At 31.4% G+C, this 24,681-nt stretch overlaps 1 protein-coding gene across 3 annotated transcripts in view; it reads left to right on the forward strand.

The window, feature by feature from the left end:
* The window catches only part of LOC132718935 (receptor-type tyrosine-protein phosphatase kappa-like), a 35,396-nt gene extending 21,397 nt beyond the window's left edge, over positions 1–13,999 (forward strand). For 2 of the 3 annotated variants that reach the window (XM_060702641.1, XM_060702642.1), the window contains exons 12-22: positions 334–459; positions 1,112–1,260; positions 1,827–1,962; positions 3,150–3,278; positions 3,487–3,589; positions 8,088–8,164; positions 8,695–8,829; positions 11,161–11,289; positions 11,776–11,927; positions 12,434–12,569; positions 12,741–13,999. In XM_060702641.1, coding sequence (XP_060558624.1) covers positions 334–459; positions 1,112–1,260; positions 1,827–1,962; positions 3,150–3,278; positions 3,487–3,589; positions 8,088–8,164; positions 8,695–8,829; positions 11,161–11,289; positions 11,776–11,927; positions 12,434–12,569; positions 12,741–12,830 — 1,362 coding nt within the window. In that variant the 3' untranslated portion in view covers positions 12,831–13,999. The remainder of the gene's footprint in view (positions 1–333; positions 460–1,111; positions 1,261–1,826; positions 1,963–3,149; positions 3,279–3,486; positions 3,590–8,087; positions 8,165–8,694; positions 8,830–11,160; positions 11,290–11,775; positions 11,928–12,433; positions 12,570–12,740) is intronic. The other variant, XM_060702640.1, reaches the window with a different exon arrangement.
* Positions 14,000–24,681: the final 10,682 nt, after the last annotated feature.

Consider the following 24,681-nt stretch of genomic DNA (forward strand, 5'->3'; position numbering starts at 1 on the left):
AGTTTAGATACACATTGTATGAAATGATTGATTTAATGTCCATTGTTTTGTTGAAAATGTGATATTATAATAATTATCCGTGCTATGGAAAGAAAACCCGGCAATGTAGTGACCTTTGTTTAATTGCCTCACTTGAAGTAGATAATAAACACTAGAGTTGATATAAATCTCATTAAGTTTCAGTTCTGTTTAGCAGATTAGCGTATTGATATTAATTCAGTAAACGTTATACAATGAAATGTCTTTTTGCATAACATTCTTGCTTACAAAACAACCCAGACTTTTAACATTGTTGGTAGTATCATAACAGATTGTGTTATTCTAAACATATAGGCATCGAAATGTGATCAGTATTGGCCGGAGAGAGGTTTCAGTCTGAATTTTACTAATATACAAGTGACGTGTCAAAGTGAAGATATTTTCTCAAACTATACAAAGAGGTCATTTGTAGTTAAACAAGTAAGTTTAAGTTACATATTTTTTGAAGACGCTGTTGATCAATCTAATATCTATATACATGTATGTCAGACTCGGTTAAACCAATTGTAATTATTATTCATCTTCCAGTTAAGTGGTTTGCACATTCAAGTTTACTTCCTTCTTTATAAAAATGTGTTTAAGCAACACGCATAGGGATTCATGACATTTTTAATCACTTATGAAGTGTTAAGCATGGTAAAGATATTGTCAAGTACATGAAGTAATTAAAGTAGCACGAGGCACTTACGATCAATACAAACTAAAGCATAAAGGTGCCAAAAATAGCATTTGAGTAAGTAAAGTAGTAAAGTAGTTGAGTAAAGTACAGTTAAATAAAGTCAGTAAGTCGATCCATCAGTTAGGCAGTCAGTAAGTTAGTAAATGGTAATTGTATTGCAAATAAAACATTTCAATTCGTTAAAATGTAAAGTGGTTTATGAATATTAATATGTTTTGTATGCATTTCTTAAACTCTTTACATGTATTTCTAAACCTGTTATAATCAGTTTTGTTTAGCTTGTTTTATGTATGTTATTTAAAGATTGATTTTCATGATATGTTAATATTCCTCGGTAAATAAGATAATTATAAAGAGTTGTAGTGTTTATATAGATAGAATTATTCATTTTAGAACAAAGAAGAGAGAGTCGTACTTCATTTTCATTTTACTGCTTGGCCAGATCAAAGAACTCCCAATGACGTAACTAGTTTGGTTGAATTTCGTCAGAGGGTCATTAGAAGTATTACAAACCTTAATGGACCAATCGTCGTACATTGCAGGTTTGATATATCTCTACATAGTTTGATACACATTCCTAAAATCATGTCACAAATAGCATAATGATACTAAATTGTTAAGTATGTATTGTTTTATTGCAATTTCAGTTTGAAATATATAACTCCCTAGCCCTGTAGGACAGAGTGCGATGAATGAAAAATGTAACTTTAAATTAATTATTTTCTCCTTTGGTATTGTATATTATATATAACTTTGACTTTTTCATGTTATTTACATATTGTAATTTATTGTTATATCCGATAACTTGACAACGTCACCGTAAAGTCGGTGCTACTGGACGTGCTAATGTTGCATCTTACGTTATCTTTCATGAACAGACTCAATCAAACTGAAAATTCATTTTTGATCATTATTTCTATAATTGCTATTGGTTCAATCTTCCCTTGTCCAGATTATTTCAAAGTACTATGAAGGATAAATGTATTTATTAGTGATATCACTAATTTTAATAACCAACGGAGTGAATAATATAAAGTTAGGGATAAATATAACACATATATCCCATGTATGTGCTGAGAATATATTATCGATTGATAATTCATTGTAGCGCCGGAATAGGAAGAACTGGTACATATATAGCTGTTGACAGTCTAACGGAGGAGGGCGAGACAGAAGGAGGAGTTGATGTGTATGCCTTTGTAAGAAATATGAGACAACAGCGAGTTAACATGGTGCAAACTGTTGTAAGTGTTGTTGTTGTGATTGTTATTCTTAAGGTAGAGACCTTTGTATAAATATAAGCAACAGCAAGTGAAACTTTTACAAATTGATGTAAATGTTGCTGTACTGACTGTTGCTTTGATATATATGTATGTATCCTACTTAGAAATGTATATGCACAATTATCGGCATTTAATGTTTACTAAATAAGAATTGTGGACTATTGTTTGATCATTAAGTTAACATAATGCTGAATACTTTGGAAAATTTGCTTTTAATGTCTAAAGAAAGATATAAGTCGATATAACGTAAGGCTATTTATGCAATTCAAAGGACACTTCCATAAATTCTAAACGTTTGTCCTTAATAACTAAAAAGAATAATACCCTGATTTGTTTTCTGCAGTGTAAGGACAAAATGATAATAACAAAAAAACCTAAATTTATAATATAGTTTAAAATATTCATATTGATAATGTCTTTACTCGTTATATAAAACTATTTGAAGCTATGATTTCGATAGTTATATAAGTAATGAGGGGAAGCAGTATTTCATGTAACATAAATAAGACAAATATGTTTATTCTGACTGCAAAGGATTGTAAGCATAACAAAAGATAATAGAACAAACCAACAAGATGTTACTAAAAATAAAAATTTACAAAGCCCACACACTGTATAAAACAAAACGAATACACTACAAAACAACTACTATAATTGAACGAACGGCACTTAAATATATCTTAATGTCATTTGTAAACACGTTGATATTCAAATCCGTTGCACACGACTTATTCAATCAAAGTCTCAAATTAATTATAAATGCAACGTTAAAGTTTTATTTTCTTATACTTATGCCCATATGTTAATAAACCAACGTTTTGCTACTTTGCGCCATTAAATTAAATATGTTTGATTCAATGTTTAATGTAACTAGATATGTAATGTTAGGAAAATAATGTTGTTTTCTTACCATTCGTACTGGTGTGTCGTTACCGTGACGATACAAGTTTATTTATCAGATTTTTTTTTAAATTAAATATAACTTTTATATAACAACATGTGTCTTAAAATGTTATCAAACTGCAGTGATACAACCTTTTTCACCACAATCTGAAAATAGACGCCATAGAAATTTTCCGTTGGTAATATTTATGATTGTACATGAATGATTACATTTACTAGTTAAATCACCTTGTTTTACTCTTCAGGGACAATATCAATACCTTCATCACGCTCTCGTTCACACTCTAACCTTTGACAGTAAAGCGGTGCAGGCCTCTAAATTCACTGAATATATGAAGACACATAAAGAGGACTACCTTGGAAAAATGTTTGGGGTATGATTATTGATTTTGTCGCAAATTCAATAGATTAAATTACAAATTATTACTTTATCAAACAATTTAGATTTGTAAAACAAATACAAAATAAAGCAAGCAAAACATTAAAATTGAACCTTTTGCTTTTATATTTTTAGAACAAAGAAAGTTTGTTGTAAACAATAATATAATTGATAACAGTAATTTTGTTCTTTTCCAAACAAAGAAACTTCAAGCGTCGTTAGAGTGTAGATCGGATGACGAGATTAAAGCTGTTGAGAGAAATAAAGCATTACTACACAAGAATAGGGATGGCTCAGACATTCCAGGTATTAAGTATTTCTCAAATTAAAAATTGCGTGATGAAATTTTTTCATATTTGGTATTTGTCGTTCATTGTCAAACCATTTCCAGTATGTTTGAATAAAATTCATATTTTTCAAGTGTTTAGTTCGTGGGGCTAAATTGTATCACGCATAAAGCTTAGCTTCTGACTTTTTCCGGATAATTATAGTCAAGGAGTACGATGCTTGCTAATTATGTTGAAATGTATTATATTCGATGCCCGGTCGAAGGACATGCAAAGTTTTCAGCGTCATATTAACAATTCTTATCAAGAAATTAAATAACATGTGAAATGAAAAGGTACGGTTTTGTTTAAAGAATAACAAAATACGTAAATTATGTTGAATTAGTATTATTAAGTTAAATCTTGAAACACTGGCCAAGAAAATTCAAGAAAATTCCTCATCAAAATGAAAACGTTGCCAATAATTAAGATGGTACATAAAGAGGTCACTTTTAATTGTTGGAACAGATGTTTCAATCTTATTTCTTTGTGTGTGCCCGGGGAGGGGGAATAAGTATATATCCTCATAAGGCATAGTACTAATTAGTTCAAGTAGACTCGTGATTGTAATTAACATAATCTTCTAGCTTTATCAGACTCGAGCTATATTAAGCATTATCAATTAGCTTTATAATACATGTAATATTGGGCACGTTTTCACTTCAAGTGTAAGGCTAATCTGAAGTTAAGCACGGCATTATGAACATTAAACAAGACCATTATGCAAAAAGTATGGCCTTTATGAGAAAACTCGACTATCATGAGATTTTGATTGGCTCCCCAGCTCGGCCATAATGAATCTGCTTTTTTCATTATAAATGTCGCCATTTTGAATTTCTGCAAGGTAGGTTTCCAAGGCATTTTTAAACCATGAATCTCATTTGCAATACCTCACAACCACTGAATTTTACATTTATTATAGTATATTATGTTCACTAAGTAGATCTAATTAACTGTTTTAGTTTATATGTAGTTAATTTATAAACTTGTAAATAACTAAGTGTTTTCATAACGGTCTTTTGTTATTTGGCTTAACCCATTACGTTATATATACGCCTTTTAACGCCTTTTTCACCCCCCCCCCTTTTTGTTGTCTCAAATGGTGAAAAAATGCCTTATTTAGGCCCCCAACACTTGTTTTGTTTGAGAAATGTTGTTAAAAAAAGTGACGTCTTTTTCGGCGCGGCCCCCCAACCAAAGGATAAATCAGAGGGTTGCCAGAAGGGGAATGTGCCCCCTTCTGCTTAGGGGGTTTGAAGGGGGCGGAGTCCCCCTCATCGTCAAGAAAATTTTAGACTTGTGAGAGGCTATAAATGACCCCAGATTGATCATATGGTAACGTGTAACCAACGCTGAAAAACATTTGACTCTATCTCAATCCATTGAGAAGTTGCAGCACTTTAAAATCAATTTTGATGGAAAAAATCAACGCAAAATAGTGATTTTTGGCAATTTTGAGATGTCCCCTCGTTGCCATGGTAACAGAAAATTTAAGCCTGAGCATGTTGTTGCAAGGGTAATGGTCCAGTCAACATTTGTGCCAAGTTTGATTAGTGTTGAAGCAGTTTTTATAGTATTATAGCAATTTGAACTTGTAACGGGAGACTTTTCAATGAAAACAGCCATTTTTCACAAAATGCTCATGAAGTAATGGGTTAAGACTGTCATATTAATCTTCGGCCTTTGGATTCAGGCTAATATGACAGTCTTCAGCCAATTAACAAGGCCATTATGAAAACACTTAATTATTAACATTATATTATTCAACTAACCCAGTTAAGTTGAAGTTACCATAACGTCTTAAGTAGTACCTGTTTTCTTTATTGAACATCTTAAAACTATGTATCTTGACTTTTATTACAATGTATTTTAAAATGTGTATGGTTAGCCTGTGAGCGTGCAGCTTTAACAACTTACAAGTAAAACGAGGAAGAAAGTAAATGTTACTCATCATGGAGGAAAATACTTAAAACCAATAAAGATCCTGTAATATGTTTTTCAAGACTCGGGATGGGCAAGTTCCTTTGAAATAAGAAAAACGATTATATTTATACAAAATTATAAGTAGGTCGTAATTGCTGCACTTAATCTAACTTAAAAAAATGAAAACAAACTTGTCTGGATTTAAAATAATGTTGCATAATGCGATAAAGCAGTAAACGTTTTGTCTTTAATTAAAATTCTTATTTATAATCAGTTCAATAAAAACAAACGCTTTTCTTAAGCTTTCGACGTTTAGTCTTCTTCAGAAAAATTGACGTTTATAAAATAACAAATGACAAATGACGCAACGTCCGTTTAACTATACGCTAAACCGAACGTGACGTTAACGCGGGAATAAAAACTTTGTCAAATAAATACAGAATCTTTCATGAATACAGCCATATACAATAAATTACACATATAATATGGATCTGCAAATGTGATACAAAAATTCTCATAATTAATAATAATAAAAAACCTTGATATGAGAACAAACATACTACATGTATATGTATATCGGCACAATAATGACACAGTTATATATTGTACAAAACTTTTGCATTCATACCATTAGGAGATAATGTGTTAAGCTTATGAATCCAGTATGATTCTTGTAATAAGCGTTCCATATCATCGGTGACAATCTCTATAGGCATAAATTTAAAATCCTTCATACAATGATTGGTTTTATTAAAGTGTGTAGCGACATTGGTCGAAAATAACGGATCGAAAAATTGTTGATATCAAACCTATGGCTTTTCATGCGTTTAGACACTTGTTGCTTCGTTTGACCAACATATTGCTCTTTACATTTATCACAAGTGACAAGATATATAACATTTTTCGTAGAACAATCAGTATTGTTATTTACATGATAATTCTTACCAGGAATATTAGTACTACTAAATATATTGCTTTCCAATAATGGAGCTGCAATGTGTACATCTACTTCTATTACATTTGGATGAACTTTTCGCATTTTACTTTTTTTTTCTATTTTTTTTTTTTTTTTTTTTTTTTTTTTTTTTTTTTTTTTATTCATCTAAATGAATTAGTCATATGAAGAAATGTTTAAGTGTAAACTATTTGTTGAAAAAAACATCATGTGTATCGTACTGATGATATGATATTATCTCTACAGTATTGTTTGAGCTGTTCAACTCAAGTGCCTGTTCGTACCTTAAATAATGCATATAGGATCATTAAAAGTGTTCATCCATAAAATAGAGCTGGAAAGTCGACATATGACCTTTGCAGTGCCGCTATGTCTTGATATTACGAAAGTAATAAATAAATAAATAAATAAATAAAAAAATAAATAAAAAAATGAATAAATAAATAAATAAATAAATAAAACATTTCACATTCGTGTTTGAAGTAATGCTCGTAGCCGATTTTACTAGTTTATGTCGAAACATGCCACATAAAGATCAAAGGAAAAGTCCGTTAACCCCATTTAATGACACTTATGTCGTTCCATCCGTTCGTCACACTTTTGTTTTTTCACCTGCTTTAAAGTTATTCCCCTTTTCTTTAAAATTGGCCCTATTTTAAAGAATGTTTAGTCTTCTTACTTAGCACTACTTGAGACACTCTTTCATTAAAAAATGATAAACAAGATCAACAAGGAAAGGCGGCGTTCAATGAACGCAACCCCCATTAAGTTACTCATTTGTGACAATAGTTATAGGCCGAACAATGTTTCTAACTGTTGGCATCTAAATGTGAACTTGTCCACCTTGAAATACCGATTTTCGTCTTGCATAATAAACACAGTCTCATCATGCAACACATCTTTGCTAAGTTATTTCAAAATCCTTTATGCATTACACGATCTTCTAACTGCCCACATTTTTACCTCTGAAGACCAGGCTAGGCGTCTAAAATACGGTCTCCTCATGCTACGCATTTATTAAAAATTCTTTTGTGCAAGTGTAATGGGCCGGACAAGCTTATGGACCGGACACACGCTTGGGCGAACGTACGCACGCATGCAATCTCGAACGGAAAGGGGTTACACTACATGTATATGCAGCCATGTCATTATGATGTCGGAGGCATAATAACGTTTGTAAGACGATTTGTAGGTGAAATGCCCCTGAAATGACCTTACATGTCAACAAAAGTCTAAGTCACAGGCAGATAAGTTCGAAAACGAGGTCTATGTCTCGTAATTAGATCATGCAAAATTACGTAGTGGTCTTTTTTACTTTTTTGCGTAGTAAAGGTCAAGGTAAATATTATTGCTTTAAACTTTAACTCATCAGCTTGTCTCAAGTGACATATATGTTAGTAAACAGTGTGATTGGTTGTATAATTATGGGTTTCTTGTGTCAATGTCACTGTAGCTGGAATGGATTGTTATACTTTTTCTGTACTGCCTTTATTTATGGACTTATTGTTATTGAAATCCGTTGACAAATGTGCAGGTTTGGATTCGCGATGAGCGATATTTCTGGTAAATAAAATGTATTTCACTTATTATATATTTTCAGGAGATATCAACAGACCGAAATTGTATATGAGCAAAACAACAAATTCGCAAGACTATATCAATGCTGTTTATGTCGATGTAAGATAATATGAAAATCATATAACATAACTTAAAATAGTTTAAACAATACAAATTTCATATATTTCAATATAATACATAATCTTGGCCTGACTAGAAAAGTGCAAACTGTACAATCAACGTTACTTTGTTATCATTTAAAAAAATTTATACGTTCACATATAATTAATGTTCTGCCCAAATTTGTCTAATAATATATACTCGTATTATTAGCGTTATAACGTCCGTACTCATCAATATAGCTGGGCAAATTTACAATCAGGGAAATTGGAAGTATTGGAATTGAAACTTTAAAACAAGTAAAAAAATAATAAAAATAATTGGGTTTGTAAGTTACCCTTATGTAAACGAAAGTTATCTTTTTTTTGAGTGACTGTGTTTTTATTTGCTGACAGAAACATTATACTTTCTAAATTTTCTTTTTAATACATTACAAATGAAAATTACATTTTTTCTGTTGTACAAGATTCTGTCCTGAGTATGAGAAAAAAAGGAAAAAGAACAATAAGAAATTACTTGTGTTTTTTCAGAGTTATAGAAGTGAAAATCATTTCCTAATGGCACAAACACCTTTACCAGACACTGTTGTGGACTTTCTTACGTTAATTGTACAAGAAAATGTATCATGCGTCATCAGTATGGAAACTGACCTTTTACACGATAAAGTAAATGTTAACTTTTACTAATTACTTCATTTCTATTTAATCATATCCCGCCATATAATATGGAAGGGTCTAAAATTGTTCCGCGCCCACAGGCGCAAAGCTATTTGTGTTTACATTTTTTTGTCCATGGACCCGGTTTTGATCAATTAATCCCTTCAATTTACAGCTAAAAATAAATTCGGAACCAAATATTCCTTTCGATTTCTATCATGTAAAGCCATATATTAGTTATCCCTTCAGTGATTCGCAGCATGTCATATTAATGAATGAGAACGGGAACAAATAACACGCCTCAATCGCTTGGAAGACAGTATAAAAGACAAAACAAAAATAAACGTAATCGGTTATTTATTTCTTTCATGATATTACTATTGTTTGTAGTATGTAGTGGGTTATGTATGTATTTTATTGCTACACAAGACTGGTTAGTAGTTACATGTACTCGAAAGCTATAAATAATAGATGACCTTAACATTGTGAAAGTCCGAAAACAAATCTATAGAAGTAGTTTTAGTTTTGAGTTTGAAACTGTTTTAGAAAATATATTTTGAAAATACCTACATTGTAGTCAGGCAAAATGGATTGCAAAAATAATTAAGTGATCAGATACTTATATAACAGATCAAATATAGCTACATGTGAACTTATGTAAAGAGAAATAATGCGTAGTCTCCCTTCGTCATATGAGTGTATTCGATTCGTCTCCCTTTATTGAATCATGATACATGTACCATTTTCCGCGAAACACGTAAATTCTACTTCTGTATTATCGGCGCAACTATATTACCAGTGTTGTCATGCATACGTTGAAGTTAAAGATCTTGGACCTAATTAAAAAAAATGTATGATTGTTGAATTGAAATGCTTCAAACAAATTATTGATAATGAACTTCAATGCAGACATATAGGACGTTAACACGGACATTTTGAAAAAATAAGGTTGATGCAAGTTATTATTTTGACTTATTTTCATATGGATTATTATATTTCTTACCATGATTAGCTATTGATATTTGTAGAACATGAGAATCATTATAGGTAAAAAAGAAAATGCACATACTTTGATATAATATTATCATCTTTTATTACTGACTAGAGACACAAACAGAATAATGTTGCACTACTGTCATGACACATTACTAGTCTTGTAAGTCTTGTTTGTATTGGAATTACTTTCCTTACCAGGTAGGCATTAGTTAAAGCATTTTTTCTTTAATATCTGCCCACTCTCTAATGGACAGTGCATACGATAAGTATGATTATGCAAATTTATATAATTTACAAAACATCCGGAATAATGTACAATAATAATCTAAATAGAAAACGACATGTGCGTAGGAATGATTTAGCAATGATTTATGTAATTATCGCATTCTTTTGCGCGGAGCATCCCAATTGCTGCATTGCAGCACCATTTGTACGTGTAATATACCTGAATCACAGTTTTCAGTCCGACAATCGGTCAATCATTCGATTAGTGCGTTCGTATCAACCTTGTCTACCGTATAAATTTACTTGCCTCAACAAGGCATTATGTAGCGGTTGCATATAGAAATTTAGAGATAGGCTTATATTTTTAAATCACAAAAGCGAGAAAATTAAAAAAAAAAAAAGACAAATAATTGTCGTAAATAGATGAATTGTACTTTATCAATAATCTTAATGATGATATTGCTTTATTTCCTGTTAATGAATTGTTTCCTGTTATTTGAGGAGATATCGTTGTCTTCAGCCAAACCGGACATCAAACTATATACACTTAGGTCCAAAAGCCTTAAACTAAAATTTTAATTTTCTTACTTATATCAAATGGGGCACTTAAAACAGTAAGATATCACAAGATGATTAAGAAATATACACATAAATAAATTGGAAAATCATTTTCAGCCCCGTCATGTCAAAAACGGCAGTTGAGTCCTTTCAAGAAGTGTCACTATTGCTACCATTTTCCAATTTCACTCATCCTCTTTCTAAAGGAAATTGATATGAAATGCAATTGTTTGTGACATTTGTGACAAAAAATGCTATTTGTCGGCAAATGTTTCGACAATAGTATTTTGATATTTTATATTATTTACTGTAAACAAACAATAGATTTCCGGCGATCAAAACTAAATTGTTTGTTCCATTAGTTTTTAGGACATATCTATTGGAATGTTTGTCTATATTTGGTAAATTATTAGAAGACAAAGTTTAAGTTGGGGATTGACCTCGAGGTTATGTTAGGGCAAATTCCAGCAGACATAAAGAATATAATGTGGCATGATCATTATTTTAACCAAACTTTTAAATTTTAACAGAAAATAATGATTGAAATTTATAATTCTACAGACTGTAGGAGTTTTTTATCCTGCGGATAAACAGACACTAAAGATAGGAGCTTTTAAAATCCAAACTGGAAATGGACGTGAGACGGATCAGTACATATTTAAGAATCTCACCATTTCTCGTCAAGGAAAGGTATAATCATGCTTTTTTTACTTTTACAGCCTTAATCAAATTTAAAAACAATTTCTTTAGCTGATTTATATTTAGGTCCTGAAAATCATTTAATTGTGTACCTTGTAACTTCACATAAGAAGACCATTTGTAAGAATATTCAGTTTTATACTATTTACTTCCTTATTTCATGTACACACTGTAAAATGTAATTCCATGGATTTCTTTGTGTCACCACGCAAAATGTTAGCATGTTTTAAAATACTAAACGATTCAATTAATGGGGATTCCTACGTATTAATACATGCATTTAAATAACAAATGTTCATACTTATACATTAAATGTTGAGAATTTAATACCGCTTTTACCTGTGCCACAGCGCATCATAAATGTTGCACTTCATTCAGCTTCGATTTTCAGCTATTCGTTCCGGTTTCCATTGTACTTGAAAAGTGCTTGTTGTACACATTACAGATTTTTTTAAAAACAATTTGATTTATTTATAGTCTAGATCAGAAAAGATAACTATAACAAATGTTCAATTTAAACATTGGAACGACAATCAAGCCGTCCCGGAACAACCGAAAGCTTTTGTACAGTTTGTGAAAGATGTAGAGCTGAAATTTGGTGGAAATGGCCCAACACTGATACATTGCAGGTATTTTGTTTTAAATTTAGAACCATACGACAATTATAGTGACATTCATGAAATTCTGCTTGCGACTTTTATATTACATATCATTGTCCAGTTTAGTACATAGACAATTGTCCTTGTCTGTTACTATTATTTCTTCTTATGTATAATTGTTGTGATTAGCCTGTTGCGTTCATTGAACGCCGCCTTTCCTTGTTGATCTTGTTAATAATATTTTAGTTATGAATAAGTAAGTATTGTTTTATTTTCATATACTTGATAAAATATTACATAAATAAGTAATAATGATTTAAGGACATGTTGTAAGACAATGGTGAGGACATTAATGAAATGTATGAAAAAAATAAACAGGACAGAGAAACCTTATATGCCTATTTACTTGATAAAGTCATGAAGGAATCAATTCTTTGGACATCATTTACTCATAGAGTATGTGTTCACATTTTATATTATTATGCCGATAATAGGGGTTGAAGGACTATTTGTATGTTTTGTCATAATCATGTCAGGACAGGGGCGGAGAAAAGTGGACTGTTCTGTGCTGTATCAACTTTGTTGGAGAAAACACAAATTGACCAGGAAGTGAGTGTCGCAAACACCGTACGACATATAAAGTATAGACGAAGCATGGCCATACCCAATCAAGTAAATGAAACTTTTGTTATATTTTTGAATTTAGCAGATAAAATATGTTGCTTTAATAAAACTAGTAAGTAGTACAATTTACCGGGTATATTTGTGAAACTAATACCGGAAACGAAATATGCATATTTGGCACAAGATACGAATTGTTTTAAACGTATTGATATATTTCAGGAGCAGTATATTTTCTGTCATCAATGTGTGAATGAATACCTTCAATCATTTGATACATACTCCAATTTCGAGCAGAGCTCCGGAACATAATGATTCGATGTCTCGAACATTTCATAATGCTTGAACTTGAATTAGATAACATACCTTTTTAACATACTGTTAATTTCATAAAGCTATACAATCATTTGAGATGTTTTGATATTCACTTATATATGTGCATGTTGTATTTTATATTTAATATGATATACTTAGTTATATTTGGATTGTTATATTTTAATATGCGATCATTGTGATTTTTTTGTTTAATAACATCAGTGTGTTGACATTTGAAGTTCAATATCAGTATCTGAATAGATTAACAACAATTTCTTTTTATCAGACAGAGTTTGCATTGGCGCCAGAAATAATTGCATGTCAGTATTATCCATATATGAATCTTTTTTTCATATCCTGATGCTTTTTTTATAAGTTTTCTTTTAAAAAAAAATCTAATTCCATTAACATGATTAAGAAAGAAGCAATCCTGATAGAGTAAACATAAAATTGATGCAATAAACAGTTATTTAAATCGAATTAGACATGTTGCGATTTGTTTTGGTCATCTGATACTTTATGGAAAGAATCTCTTTAGGATAAAAAACAGTTTATTTATATCAAACTGTTGATGTATAAATCATGATAGATGGCTTTTCCTTTGTAACCGTCTGTAATTTATGCTATAAATGTATTCAACAGTTTGTTCTAACAATTTGCATCTGTTTATAACGAGGATTAATGTTATTATCTGCTAAATGTTATATGCATTCCAACATTTTCCCCGTTATGGGTGAGGCACGTTTACGTGCCGCTGTCATTTCCTGTAATAACATTACGTCACGTACTGATTGGTGTTATACAACTTACATAAACCTATAAAGACCAAAGGGATATAAAATGTGTTTTAATGCAATAGTGAACATTTGACAAGGTTGCAATGAGTTCAAACGCGGTAACTAAATTTGATACGGAATCTACACTTATTTCGGATTCTTTTTGTCAGCCTAAAAATACCGAGAAATACCTTGCTACTATAAACTAAAATGACACATATGTTATGAGAACTGATAGACCGTTTATGTCACAGGTCGAACATGCAGTTCAAATGTGTGATATAATCCACCGTTTAAATGACATCTGTTATGCGTGACCTTTTTGTCTGCTCAATTCGACAGTCCATAAAATAAACGTAAATATAATTATGTCAACACTAAGAAAACAAAGTCTACGATCTATGCAAATAGCATCATCATAAGCAGCAGCAGCATTTTCGTTATTATCACTATCATTATCAAAGCCATGAACACAAATATTTAATGTGCGACTATCGCCACTATGAAAATGCATCATCGTCATTATTGTGGTAAATGCAATCAACGTAATCTGATCATCAAGTCTATCATCATTAACTGAATCAAATTATCAAAAACGATGGAAGGGAAGGAGTAGAGTGACGGCACTTTTCATCATCATCATCATCATCCTGTCAAGCACTACAATAATTTTAAGCATCGTTATTATTGTCGCGCTTGCCGTTAAATGTCACAACCGCCGCTAAATTAAGCAAAATCTTCTGTCGTTAAATGTCTCAATGTCTAATGTCTAAATGTTAAATGTTGAATGTCTAAATGTTAAATGTCGCAAGATTTTTTCCTTGTCGTAACATCTCTGTCATGTTCCTGTTTTTCCGATATATGTATGAAGTTTAAAGTAAATATTAACGTTATACATGTTGTTTAACATAAGTTAAGATATGGTGACATTTAACGGTTAAATTGTGACATTAAACAGTCGGTAAGGAAAAATGGTAAGAATATTGTAGACATTTAGCGGTAGCTGTAAAACTTTGCGGCAATAGCGCGACAATTAGTGGAAAGTGCGACATTTAGCGTTGCTGCGACATAAACCAGCGTCACTGATTTTCATATAAAAACGTAAGCCACACGGACAAGTCGCATCTTATGTACCATATTCTTTTGATGCGCATACCATTTAAGAATGAATAAATGTGATATATTCATCGGAATTTTAACTCGTGTTACATTATTTTAATCGATCTATAACATTTTTGGCTACACAGAACTCTTTGGCGTGCTATATGCACGGTTTAACAGGGTCGGGGATAGCAGCATTGAGTAAGTGTTCAAAACGTAGACTTTTTCTACATTTTTTGGTAATAGGATTGTATGTCAGTCGAGAACATCAAACGTTAAACCAGTATATGTCCTGAACACAAACAGTTTGTAATCATTGTTTATTGGACAATGTCTTATTATTCATTTTTTCTTTTATCATTTTTTTTCTATTGCAAAATTGTTTAAATCGGCCAAATAAGGAATATCATAATATAATTCACTATAAGCTTTGGACTTTCCCAATAAGCTTTAACACAATTTTAAATGAGGAATAAGTCACTTTCTGTAGACAATCCACATCGTTTTCATATCATTGTATTTGCTAGATTTTGTTTGGTATAAGAAAATATCATTCTATATATCCTTGCTTACAACTAACATAATCCGTGTTTTCTATAATATTTCTATATAATATGGTACTAGGATTATTTTGTATAACATTCGAGACCATCAAGCGTTTAACCAGTATATTTCGTGAGCAATACCAGTTTGTCATTTTTGCTTATTGGACCCTGTCTCATTTTTTTTTCATCATTTCGTTTCCATTGTATTATTGTTTAAAGCTTCCTTATAAGGAACATTATAATATTTTTCATTATAAACATTTTTGTTGGTAAAAAAAAAATAGTTTTCAATATATTTTCTTGCTAACGATTAACATAATGTTATATCTCTTTAAAAGAGATCTAATTCATCACATGTATATTGTCATCTGTTTAATTAGTACAATTATCTACAGGAAATGTATACTTGTATTGTTGTATTATTTCATTGAAATCACTTATAATTTACCTCCACCTCAAACATCTTTTGATGATCGACAGTAAATGTTTATTACGGAATGCCGTTAGGGCCATCGCCTATGAATGGTTTGATCTGAAACACGATACTCGAAAGTACGATGATGAAAACGCGAAATCACGAAACCACGATGGTGAAAATGCGACAGTACGATGATGAAAACACGAAAGTACGATAACGAAAACGCGATAATACGACAGTACGATGATGATAATACAATTAACTATCGTGTTTTCATCATCGTACTTTCGCGTTTTCACCATCGTAATATCGTGATTTCGCGTTTTCATCATCGTACTTTCGTGTTTTCATCATCGTACTTTCGCATTTTCACCATCGTACTTTCGCGTTTTCATCATCGTACTATCGCGTTTTCACCATCGTACTGTCGTGTTTTCATCATCGTACTATCGCGTTTTCATCATCGTAATTTCGCGTTTTCACCATCGTAGTTTCGTGATTTCGCGTTTTCACCATCGTACTATCGACTATCGCGTTTCAGGTCAACACATTCATAGGCGATGGCCCTAACGGCATTCCGGAATGCCATTAGGGTCATCGCCTATGAATGGTTTGATCTGAAACTCGATACTCGACAGTACGATGATGAAAACGCGAAATCACGAAACTACGATGGTGAAAACGCGACAGTACGATGGTGAAAACACGATAGTTTATCGCGTTTTAATCATCGTACTATCGTAGTGTCGCGTTTTCATCATCGTACTATCGCGTTTTCATCATCGTAATTTCGCGTTTTCACCATCGTAGTTTCGTGATTTCGCGTTTTCACCATCGTACTATCGTCTATCGCGTTTCAGATCAACACATTCATAGGCGATGGCCCTAACGGCATTCCGTAGTTTATGGCATGGCTAATTTTATAATATCTTTTGACATTGTACCGTAAATACAACGTTTCTAAAAGAAAAGAGGAAACCACTTGAGAAAGCAGAATTACAAAGAATATATTTTCCGGGTTGTTCGTCATTTCATTTTGTTTGTTTTATAACAAATAATAGTAACATTTATACATATTTTAAGATAACAAATACAAACTTTTGTGCTATTTGTTTATTTAAAAAAAAACTTTGGATTATTCTGCCTAATCATATAAACCCGTACATGAGTCCTATAAAGTGGTATAAGAGTGGTATAGTATCAGTGGTATAATAACAGTGGTAAAGTACAGGTTGTTTCATCCAGTCAATCGTGAGTTGTAGTTTTTTTTTAATCCTTTCTTTAATTTCAATATACAAAAAAGAAAAAAAATATTTGCCACCTTACTGAAGCATTTTTTTATGTTCAATTATAACTTTATTCTACCCTTGAAAATCTAATCAACACTGAAATTATATTATAGTTAGCTTAGCAATGTCTCTGCTTTTTTATATAATCATTTTTTAAGACGCTGAAATAAATTCGATTTATTTTGTTCGAAGAAAATTAAAAAGAAGCAGTAAAATGTCTCAAATCTACGAAAGGCCTTTTCATTTGCATGAGTTCAACTTCATATATCTGGAATCTTGAATTCACGCAGTTGCATACGATTTGAATTTCACGATTTCAACTTAGTGAAATTACGATTTCGACTTCACGAATAACGATTTCAATTTCATTAATTCAAGATTTTACCTGAATGAGTTCACGATGTCAGCTGCATGAATTCATTTATACTTTACGAATTCAACTTCGTGAAGCTGAAATCGCCAATTGACGCAGTTGAATTCTTGAAGTTGAAATCGTGAATTCATAAAGTTGAAAACGGGAAGTCACGAAGCTGAAATTCTGAATTCATGAAGGTTAAATCGGGAATTCATGGAGTTGAAATGTCCTAACCGGTTTTGTATAAAAATCGAACGGAAACGAATTGGTGATAACTTTCATATGTTTATGCCAAACATTTTTAAAACAGCAGAGCCATGTCAGTTATTGCAATATCAATAGAGGTAAATTATAATAACATCTCTAAATTATTGCGTGATGTTGCTGTTTTTAATCAGATGGTAAAAATATCTTCATTTACAAAATTCTATAACTTGATATCTGTTAGGTAAAAATACAAATTTAAATATCACACTGAAGCAGTTAGGCACATACAATCTGAAATCTGAAAAGAATCCAAACAGTAAGATACCCATCTCTTTTTTTTTCATTATTTTAATTCTTCTATATACCGAGCTGATTTTCGAACTAGCTCCATGGATCATACATCCGGATGTGTACTCCCTCACAATATATGAGTCAAATACCGCTAAAATCAATTTTACTTATAAACTGAAACAAAATACTAGTCACTGGAACTTGAAATTTAGCAACTTTAAATATTTAGAAGCTTCAATTTCAAAACTTCTCTTATTTGTATATTTCACCCCTGGCTTATTCGAAACTAAACGATCGAAACTGTGTACTGCTTCCTATGTCATTGGGAAAGTGAAACTTTATTTTATTAAAGACGAAAAAATATGCTTTTATGATTTGTATGCACAATTTTTTTAAAAGAAATGTAAACAACATAAAAATGTTAAATTACAAATGCATTATGTCAGTATAATAGACCGCCACTTATTAATTGCGATGTAAAATAAAACATTAGGTTAATTTCTTAGCTTTGTATACTACACGTTTATTTTCATAAATAAACTCACAATTTACATTTACGACAATTAGTGTAACGCATTGTGTAGTGTGTAGTAAACCTTTAAGTGGACAAGAAAATCGCTGTTGTTAAATTATATAGCAAATAATGGACTACCGAAAAGCGTCAGATACTGGATAGTCAGTTACTTTATAGAGGTAGGCTTTAAATCAATTAGGTTTAGCTTCTTCATATACTAAATACATACGTTACAAAACAAGTTGCCCAATTTGGTTATGCTTGAGCCGTTTGATTTTTATGAAGTTTAAGATATGATTGTTAATGTAGACATCCTTTTATAACACTATATCCTGTATTGTATTGTTCTAATGTATACTCTCCTTGTCAACAAAATAGGCTGTAGAAATATGAAAGTTAATCATTTTACAATAACTTTAAATGGCAATGGTAGGTATAATCGTTTATAAGAGTAAAACTAAAGATTATGGTAATCTTACTTATTATAGTAAAACAGTTTTGTATAATGGTCTGATATACTACCGTTTTTACATTTGTCCAAGTTTATAACACTTTACTATGTTCTATACTATATGGTGGCACAACGGTGACATGTGTGTATTTATATTTATCTCGTGACGAGTTACTAGGTCGTGGCCACGAGATAGCTAAGTCGTGTCCACTAGATACTATGTCGTGGCAACGAGTATCTAAGTCGTGGCCACGAAATAGCTAAATCGAGGCTACGAGATACTATCATAACTTCATTTCTTCCGGGTTGAAAAATGATCGGACTGGTAAAAGCAAATACTGGTAAACATAATACAAACGCTTAAATATTTTCCCGACATATTTATGTTGTAATCAACTCGGAAGGGACAGTACAATTATAACAAAGCTTTAATGATGTACTCTTTCAATTTGGAAATTACGCATTAGCCAGTAAAACAAACAGTGTTATGTTTTTACCACATTCTATTAAAGACGTGTGCTAAAAGGGATATTCAATGGTCAGATAGTATTACATTTATTATTTTTATGTAATTTTATGTCTTCTTTTTATCTTTTTTAATGAAAATTGTTAAACCAATATTAACACTTAAGTGATAAAAAGGAAATGTGAATGTTAACATTTTTGCAACTTATAACCGTATTAAGTATAAGACGCTTAACTCATGACTTCACTTCTTCCGGGTTGGGGAATCAACGGACCAGTAAAAGCAAAGTACAAAGTCTGAAATGTTTTCCAAATGTGTTTATGTCGTAATCCACATTCGGAATGAAATTTAGTTTTCAATTTGTACCCATTTTTTTAAATTTATTGATTGAATACTTATCTCTGTACAATTTTGACAAAACTTAAATTATGATCGCCTTAATTTGGAAAATATGCATGAGCCGGTATACACCATCTAAATCATCTAAAAGTGTTATTTTTTTATCACATTCTGTTAAACACGTAAACGTGTGTTACAGGGGATATCCAATATTCAGGTAGAATACATTTTATGATTTTTAGGTAATTTAAGTCATTGTTACAAAGTCACAATTTCATCTAAAAATTTAAGCTAATTTCAAGAGGTTGATGTTTCACTATATCACAAAATGTCATGGAAAAAAGCATATAATTAAGCAGGTTTTATATGAAAATACATCCTGAATAATATTGTTACTGTGAATTACTTATTTTTATACTTATCCTAATAAACGTTTTGAACGAAGGGGCACACATTAGCTGGGACATTTATTTTTTCATATAAACAAAAAGTAATGTTGTATAGCTTTATCTTTTCCTTTAATGTTTTAACTATTATATAGAGTATATTTGTTTATTTGTGTGTAAGATGAAACATTTATATCATCGAGTGAGCTTTAAAAATCAGTCGTGAGAATACTGTTTGTAAACTTCACGAGATGAAATAAATTTTCATCTTACACAACAAACAAACGAATTGTCTTTCTATTTTATGCGCAAAAACAAGTTAAAACAAAATGATCTTGATATTAACTTAAACCTTAAAATCTGTTTTCCCCACTGGTACCTTTATCAGTCGAATTTCTCATAAAATACAAGAAGTCTTGGGCTGAAAATTAAGTTTGACAATCAACGTTAAATGATTTTGATTTCATTCATTTTATTCAAATAATATGAATGATTGCTTGTTTAAATAATAAAATCAAACAATTCTAGTAGGAAAAAAGTCAATCCATCTATCCATAGTTTTGTTTCATACGGCAAGTTTATATTTGACCTGGCTCTGTGAAATGTAAGTGGCCGCCATTTTTAAAAATTGTGTATTTCACGGGAGGAAAATAATTGTGTTTTATTCAAAGGGATATCATTTGGATTTGTTAGTCATGCATCTTTTTATGGATCGTTTCAGACTATGACTAAGTGTTGACAAATGTGTCAACATTTGAAAAGCGGCTAAGAAATTGGAAAACATGGAATTTTTGAAAGGCTGCCTTACGTCATTACAAACGCTGGTTTGTTTACTAATTCTTCGGGCTGATGTCTGTCATTGCTTTTCAAGTTATAAGGCAGTTATTACTCGTAGGATTTTTTAAAAAGCCCACATGTCATCAAGAGCAGTTTTGCATGTGGAAGGAATTACATTTTTCAGACTGTAAAATGAAACTAAAATCAGGGGACGATATTTGGTTTTTGGTAACTTTTGAAATTCAGGTTTTTATCAATTTCAGCTTTGCATTTCTCTAAACAGCCCTGACAATTTCAGAATTGTCAACAATAATAAAACCGAGGTACCGCATGCGGAAAATCTAAAAAGATAGTCTCATCATTGAAAAGTGTGAAACTATATTTTGAAAATTTTCACTGGGAGATTATTAAATATAATTTTCACAGATAAATCAGTAATTAAGTGAAAAGCATAAAATAAATCATCGTATTTGTCCCGTTCAATAACAATATATCGAAATTTTTTATTGAAATTAATGCAGGCAGGGCCTGTGTATAGATTAAATCGCTCAGTTTTGACACCGACTCAATTTCTAATTTTAAATTTCTTAAGATTTACATGTATTGAGATATTTAAAATTATTTAAATCTCAAATTTTCAATGTAATTAAGAAAATTATATCTCGGACGTAGATACTATTCTGTTCCTGCTTAACTGCATTTAGATTAATAATAAGAATAAATTTCCTGTACGGATGTAACAAACAGATAACAAATACACCTACAATCTTATTTCGACAAAGATCACGGATATACTATATAACATAACATAACATAACATAACATAGATTTATTGCATAAAACTCTTTTACAAAGTTTATAGCAAGCAATACATAATTGCGGCAGGTACATGAAAACGTGTTTTCAGAAAAGAAAAAACAAGTTTATTAAATTGACTTATGAATACATAGTATTTTGCACATTTTAACAAAGTTCAGTGTATTTTTTCTAACATGTCAGCTTTTGTTATCAAAATAAGAGCATACAGTATTATGGAGGTGTATGGACAAATTATGAAATTCTTATTCTATTGGCAAAATATATATATTTCGATAAATTACAAATATATTTTTTAGATGTGACATTCATTAATTGATCAAATTTATGTATAGATGGCCAACGACAAAAATACTGCCGAAAATATTTAGTTCTCAATTCGCGATATTTAGGACATACTAAAATAAAGTGGAATTCAGTCTCAACTTTTCTCATATTACATGATTTACAAAGCCGTTCTTCTCGCGCGATATTCTCATAACGTCCGGTTTCTATAAGTAAACTGTGCGACGATGTTCTAAGTCTTGATAGTGCAACCCTATACTTGTTCTCTTTAATGCAATCTAAATAATGTTCTGTTTGAAAATTATGCTTAAATATACAGTAAGATTGAAGGCGTGGCGAATTATTTATGTCTGAGTACCAGCGTTGATAATATGTATCTAATATGCGTTGTTTTATCAACTGGAACGGTATATTATTCACATCCGTTTGTTGATTCCAGACATAGCTTAATCCATGTTCATCTAAAATACTTTTCACTTGAGCAGCCCAATTAAGACCACGATACTCACGACCGCTATCAGCGTCAGCTTTTAAAAACGTATATGTCTGCTTTATTAATGAAGAGTCCGCGTGCCTTAATATTTTAATCCAATATTTAATTATGTTTATTTTTCTGAATACGGCTAGTGGTACGCGCCCGAGTTCTCCGTAAAGTGCGGAGAGGTTTGTTGAGCGTTTCACACATAATACGCGACGTAAGAATTTAGTATGTAGCAGTTCTATGTCGGTCGCTTCATGCATTCCCCATATTTCAGAGCCGAAATTTAGAATACCAAACTGTCAAATAAGCTTACTTTTTGTTTAATTGGTAACTCGATATTATTAAAGATGGTGAACAGGCTATATAATGCACGAGACGCATGCTGTGCAATACATTTTTGACTGCGATACCAGTTTCCATTTTTAAATAATGTAATACCTAAATATTTAAATGACGTAACTACTTCTAAGGGTGTATCTTCAATATAAAAGTTATGTTGAGAGTGACGTCCTCTTTCGAATATTAATATTTTAGTTTTTGTAGTGTTGATTGTTAGACCCCACTCCCTACAATACGTTACAAGATCATTTATCATAGACTGTAATGCTTCCGGGGATGTAGCATAAAGTACTTGGTCATCAGCGTACAATAATAAAAAGTATTTTACTTCGTTAATTGTGAATATATCATCAATATTTGTATTAATATTGTGTGTGATGTCATTTACGAAGTACATAAATAGCAGAGGGGAGCTCGGGTCCCCTTGTTTCAATCCGATGTTAGAGGTGAAGATGTCTGATGATTCTGAATTGAACTTTACACAGGACTTAACAATAGTATACATATTGCTTTTACGGCCCGTACAAATTTACTACTAAATTTTTCTGTTAAAAGTATTTGACATAAATATGATCTATTAATTCTATGAAAACACAACATATCATCAACAAAACAGCAATAAAGTTTTTTACCCAAGTCTAAAACTTTACTTAATACAGAATGTAGGACAAAAATACAATCAATTATTGACTTCCCCTTTTGGAATCCGAATTGATTTTTGTCAAGCGTATCGTATTTGTTGGACCATTGAGTTAATCTATTTAAAAGCAACTGAGAGTAAATTTTTGCAAGTACATTAATAAGACAAATGCCTCGATAATTCTTAGCATCATTTATGTCCCCTTTTTTAAAGATAGGAGTAATTATTCCTAAACCCCAAGAATTAGGATATTCGCCACTGTTAAATATTCTGTTATATATTTTCAACAAAAGAGGTGAAATTAAATCATAGCTCGACTTAAACAATTCACTTGGAAGATTGTCTAACCCCGGCATTTTATTATTGTTTTGGTGGAAAACTGCGGATCTAAGTTCTTGTTCTGTAAAATAAATATCTAGGTCAGCGTCGGTTTGGTCGTTCTGCGGAATATAATCGTCATTTTCACTACTCGGCGGTTCCTCACCAAACATGCCTTTAAAATGGTTAAACAAACTATCGATATTAAGATTATCGGCCTTTAGTGGTGCCTTTTTAAAAGATTTTCGAATCTTTTTCCAAAACTGTCTAGGTTGAGATTTAGCTAAATTGCTAACTTTCTGGCCCTGTCGAATTTTGTATATATTGTATGCTTTCTTTTTCACTTTATTATACTTAGTCCTAGCACGCGTGAACAATACCCTGTTTTCATTTATTTTATTACGATTAAAATTATTACGTGCGCGTTTAAACTCATTTTTTGCGGAAGCGCAGTTAGCGTTAAACCAATCTTTGCTGGTTTTCCTTGTGTTTATGGTTACATGTTTTGTGTAAGATTTACCGAAGACTGAATGTGCACTTTCAGACATTAATGTCGTAAAGTCGTTTACTACGTCATCAATTGGTGCGTGAGATGCGCGTTCGATAATGTGATTAAATGAATCTTGTTTAATAGTGAGCTGTGCACGAAAAAGATGTACTTTTTTTATCATCCCATACTATTTTAGAAGTCGTGGGAGCTGGGTTAACCGGTGAATTCGTGCACGTGCTAACGTTGTCGTCTGCTAAGCGTAGCGAAAATTTAAACTCGATCGGCGCATGATCTGAGTGTTGATTAAATTCTGGAATAATGAACTGAGAAACAATTTCAAAGTCTGAAAAATTTAATAATAAATAATCTACCGTGCTTAAACCGCGGTGAGAACAAAAAGTAAAATTTCCGGGTTCATTATTTAAACGACCATTTGCAATTAGTAACCCAGTAGATTGACATAGTTCTATAAGTCGTCTACCGTTGTGATCAATTACTGTATCTTTATTCACTCGAGGTGGAATAGAGACGTTTGTATTTAATAAATCTAAGTTTTCATCTAAA

The sequence above is a fragment of the Ruditapes philippinarum genome, unplaced genomic scaffold (assembly GCF_026571515.1).
Source record: "Ruditapes philippinarum isolate M1 unplaced genomic scaffold, ASM2657151v2 ctg4105_1_1_1_1, whole genome shotgun sequence".
Classification (NCBI taxonomy): domain Eukaryota; kingdom Metazoa; phylum Mollusca; class Bivalvia; order Venerida; family Veneridae; genus Ruditapes; species Ruditapes philippinarum.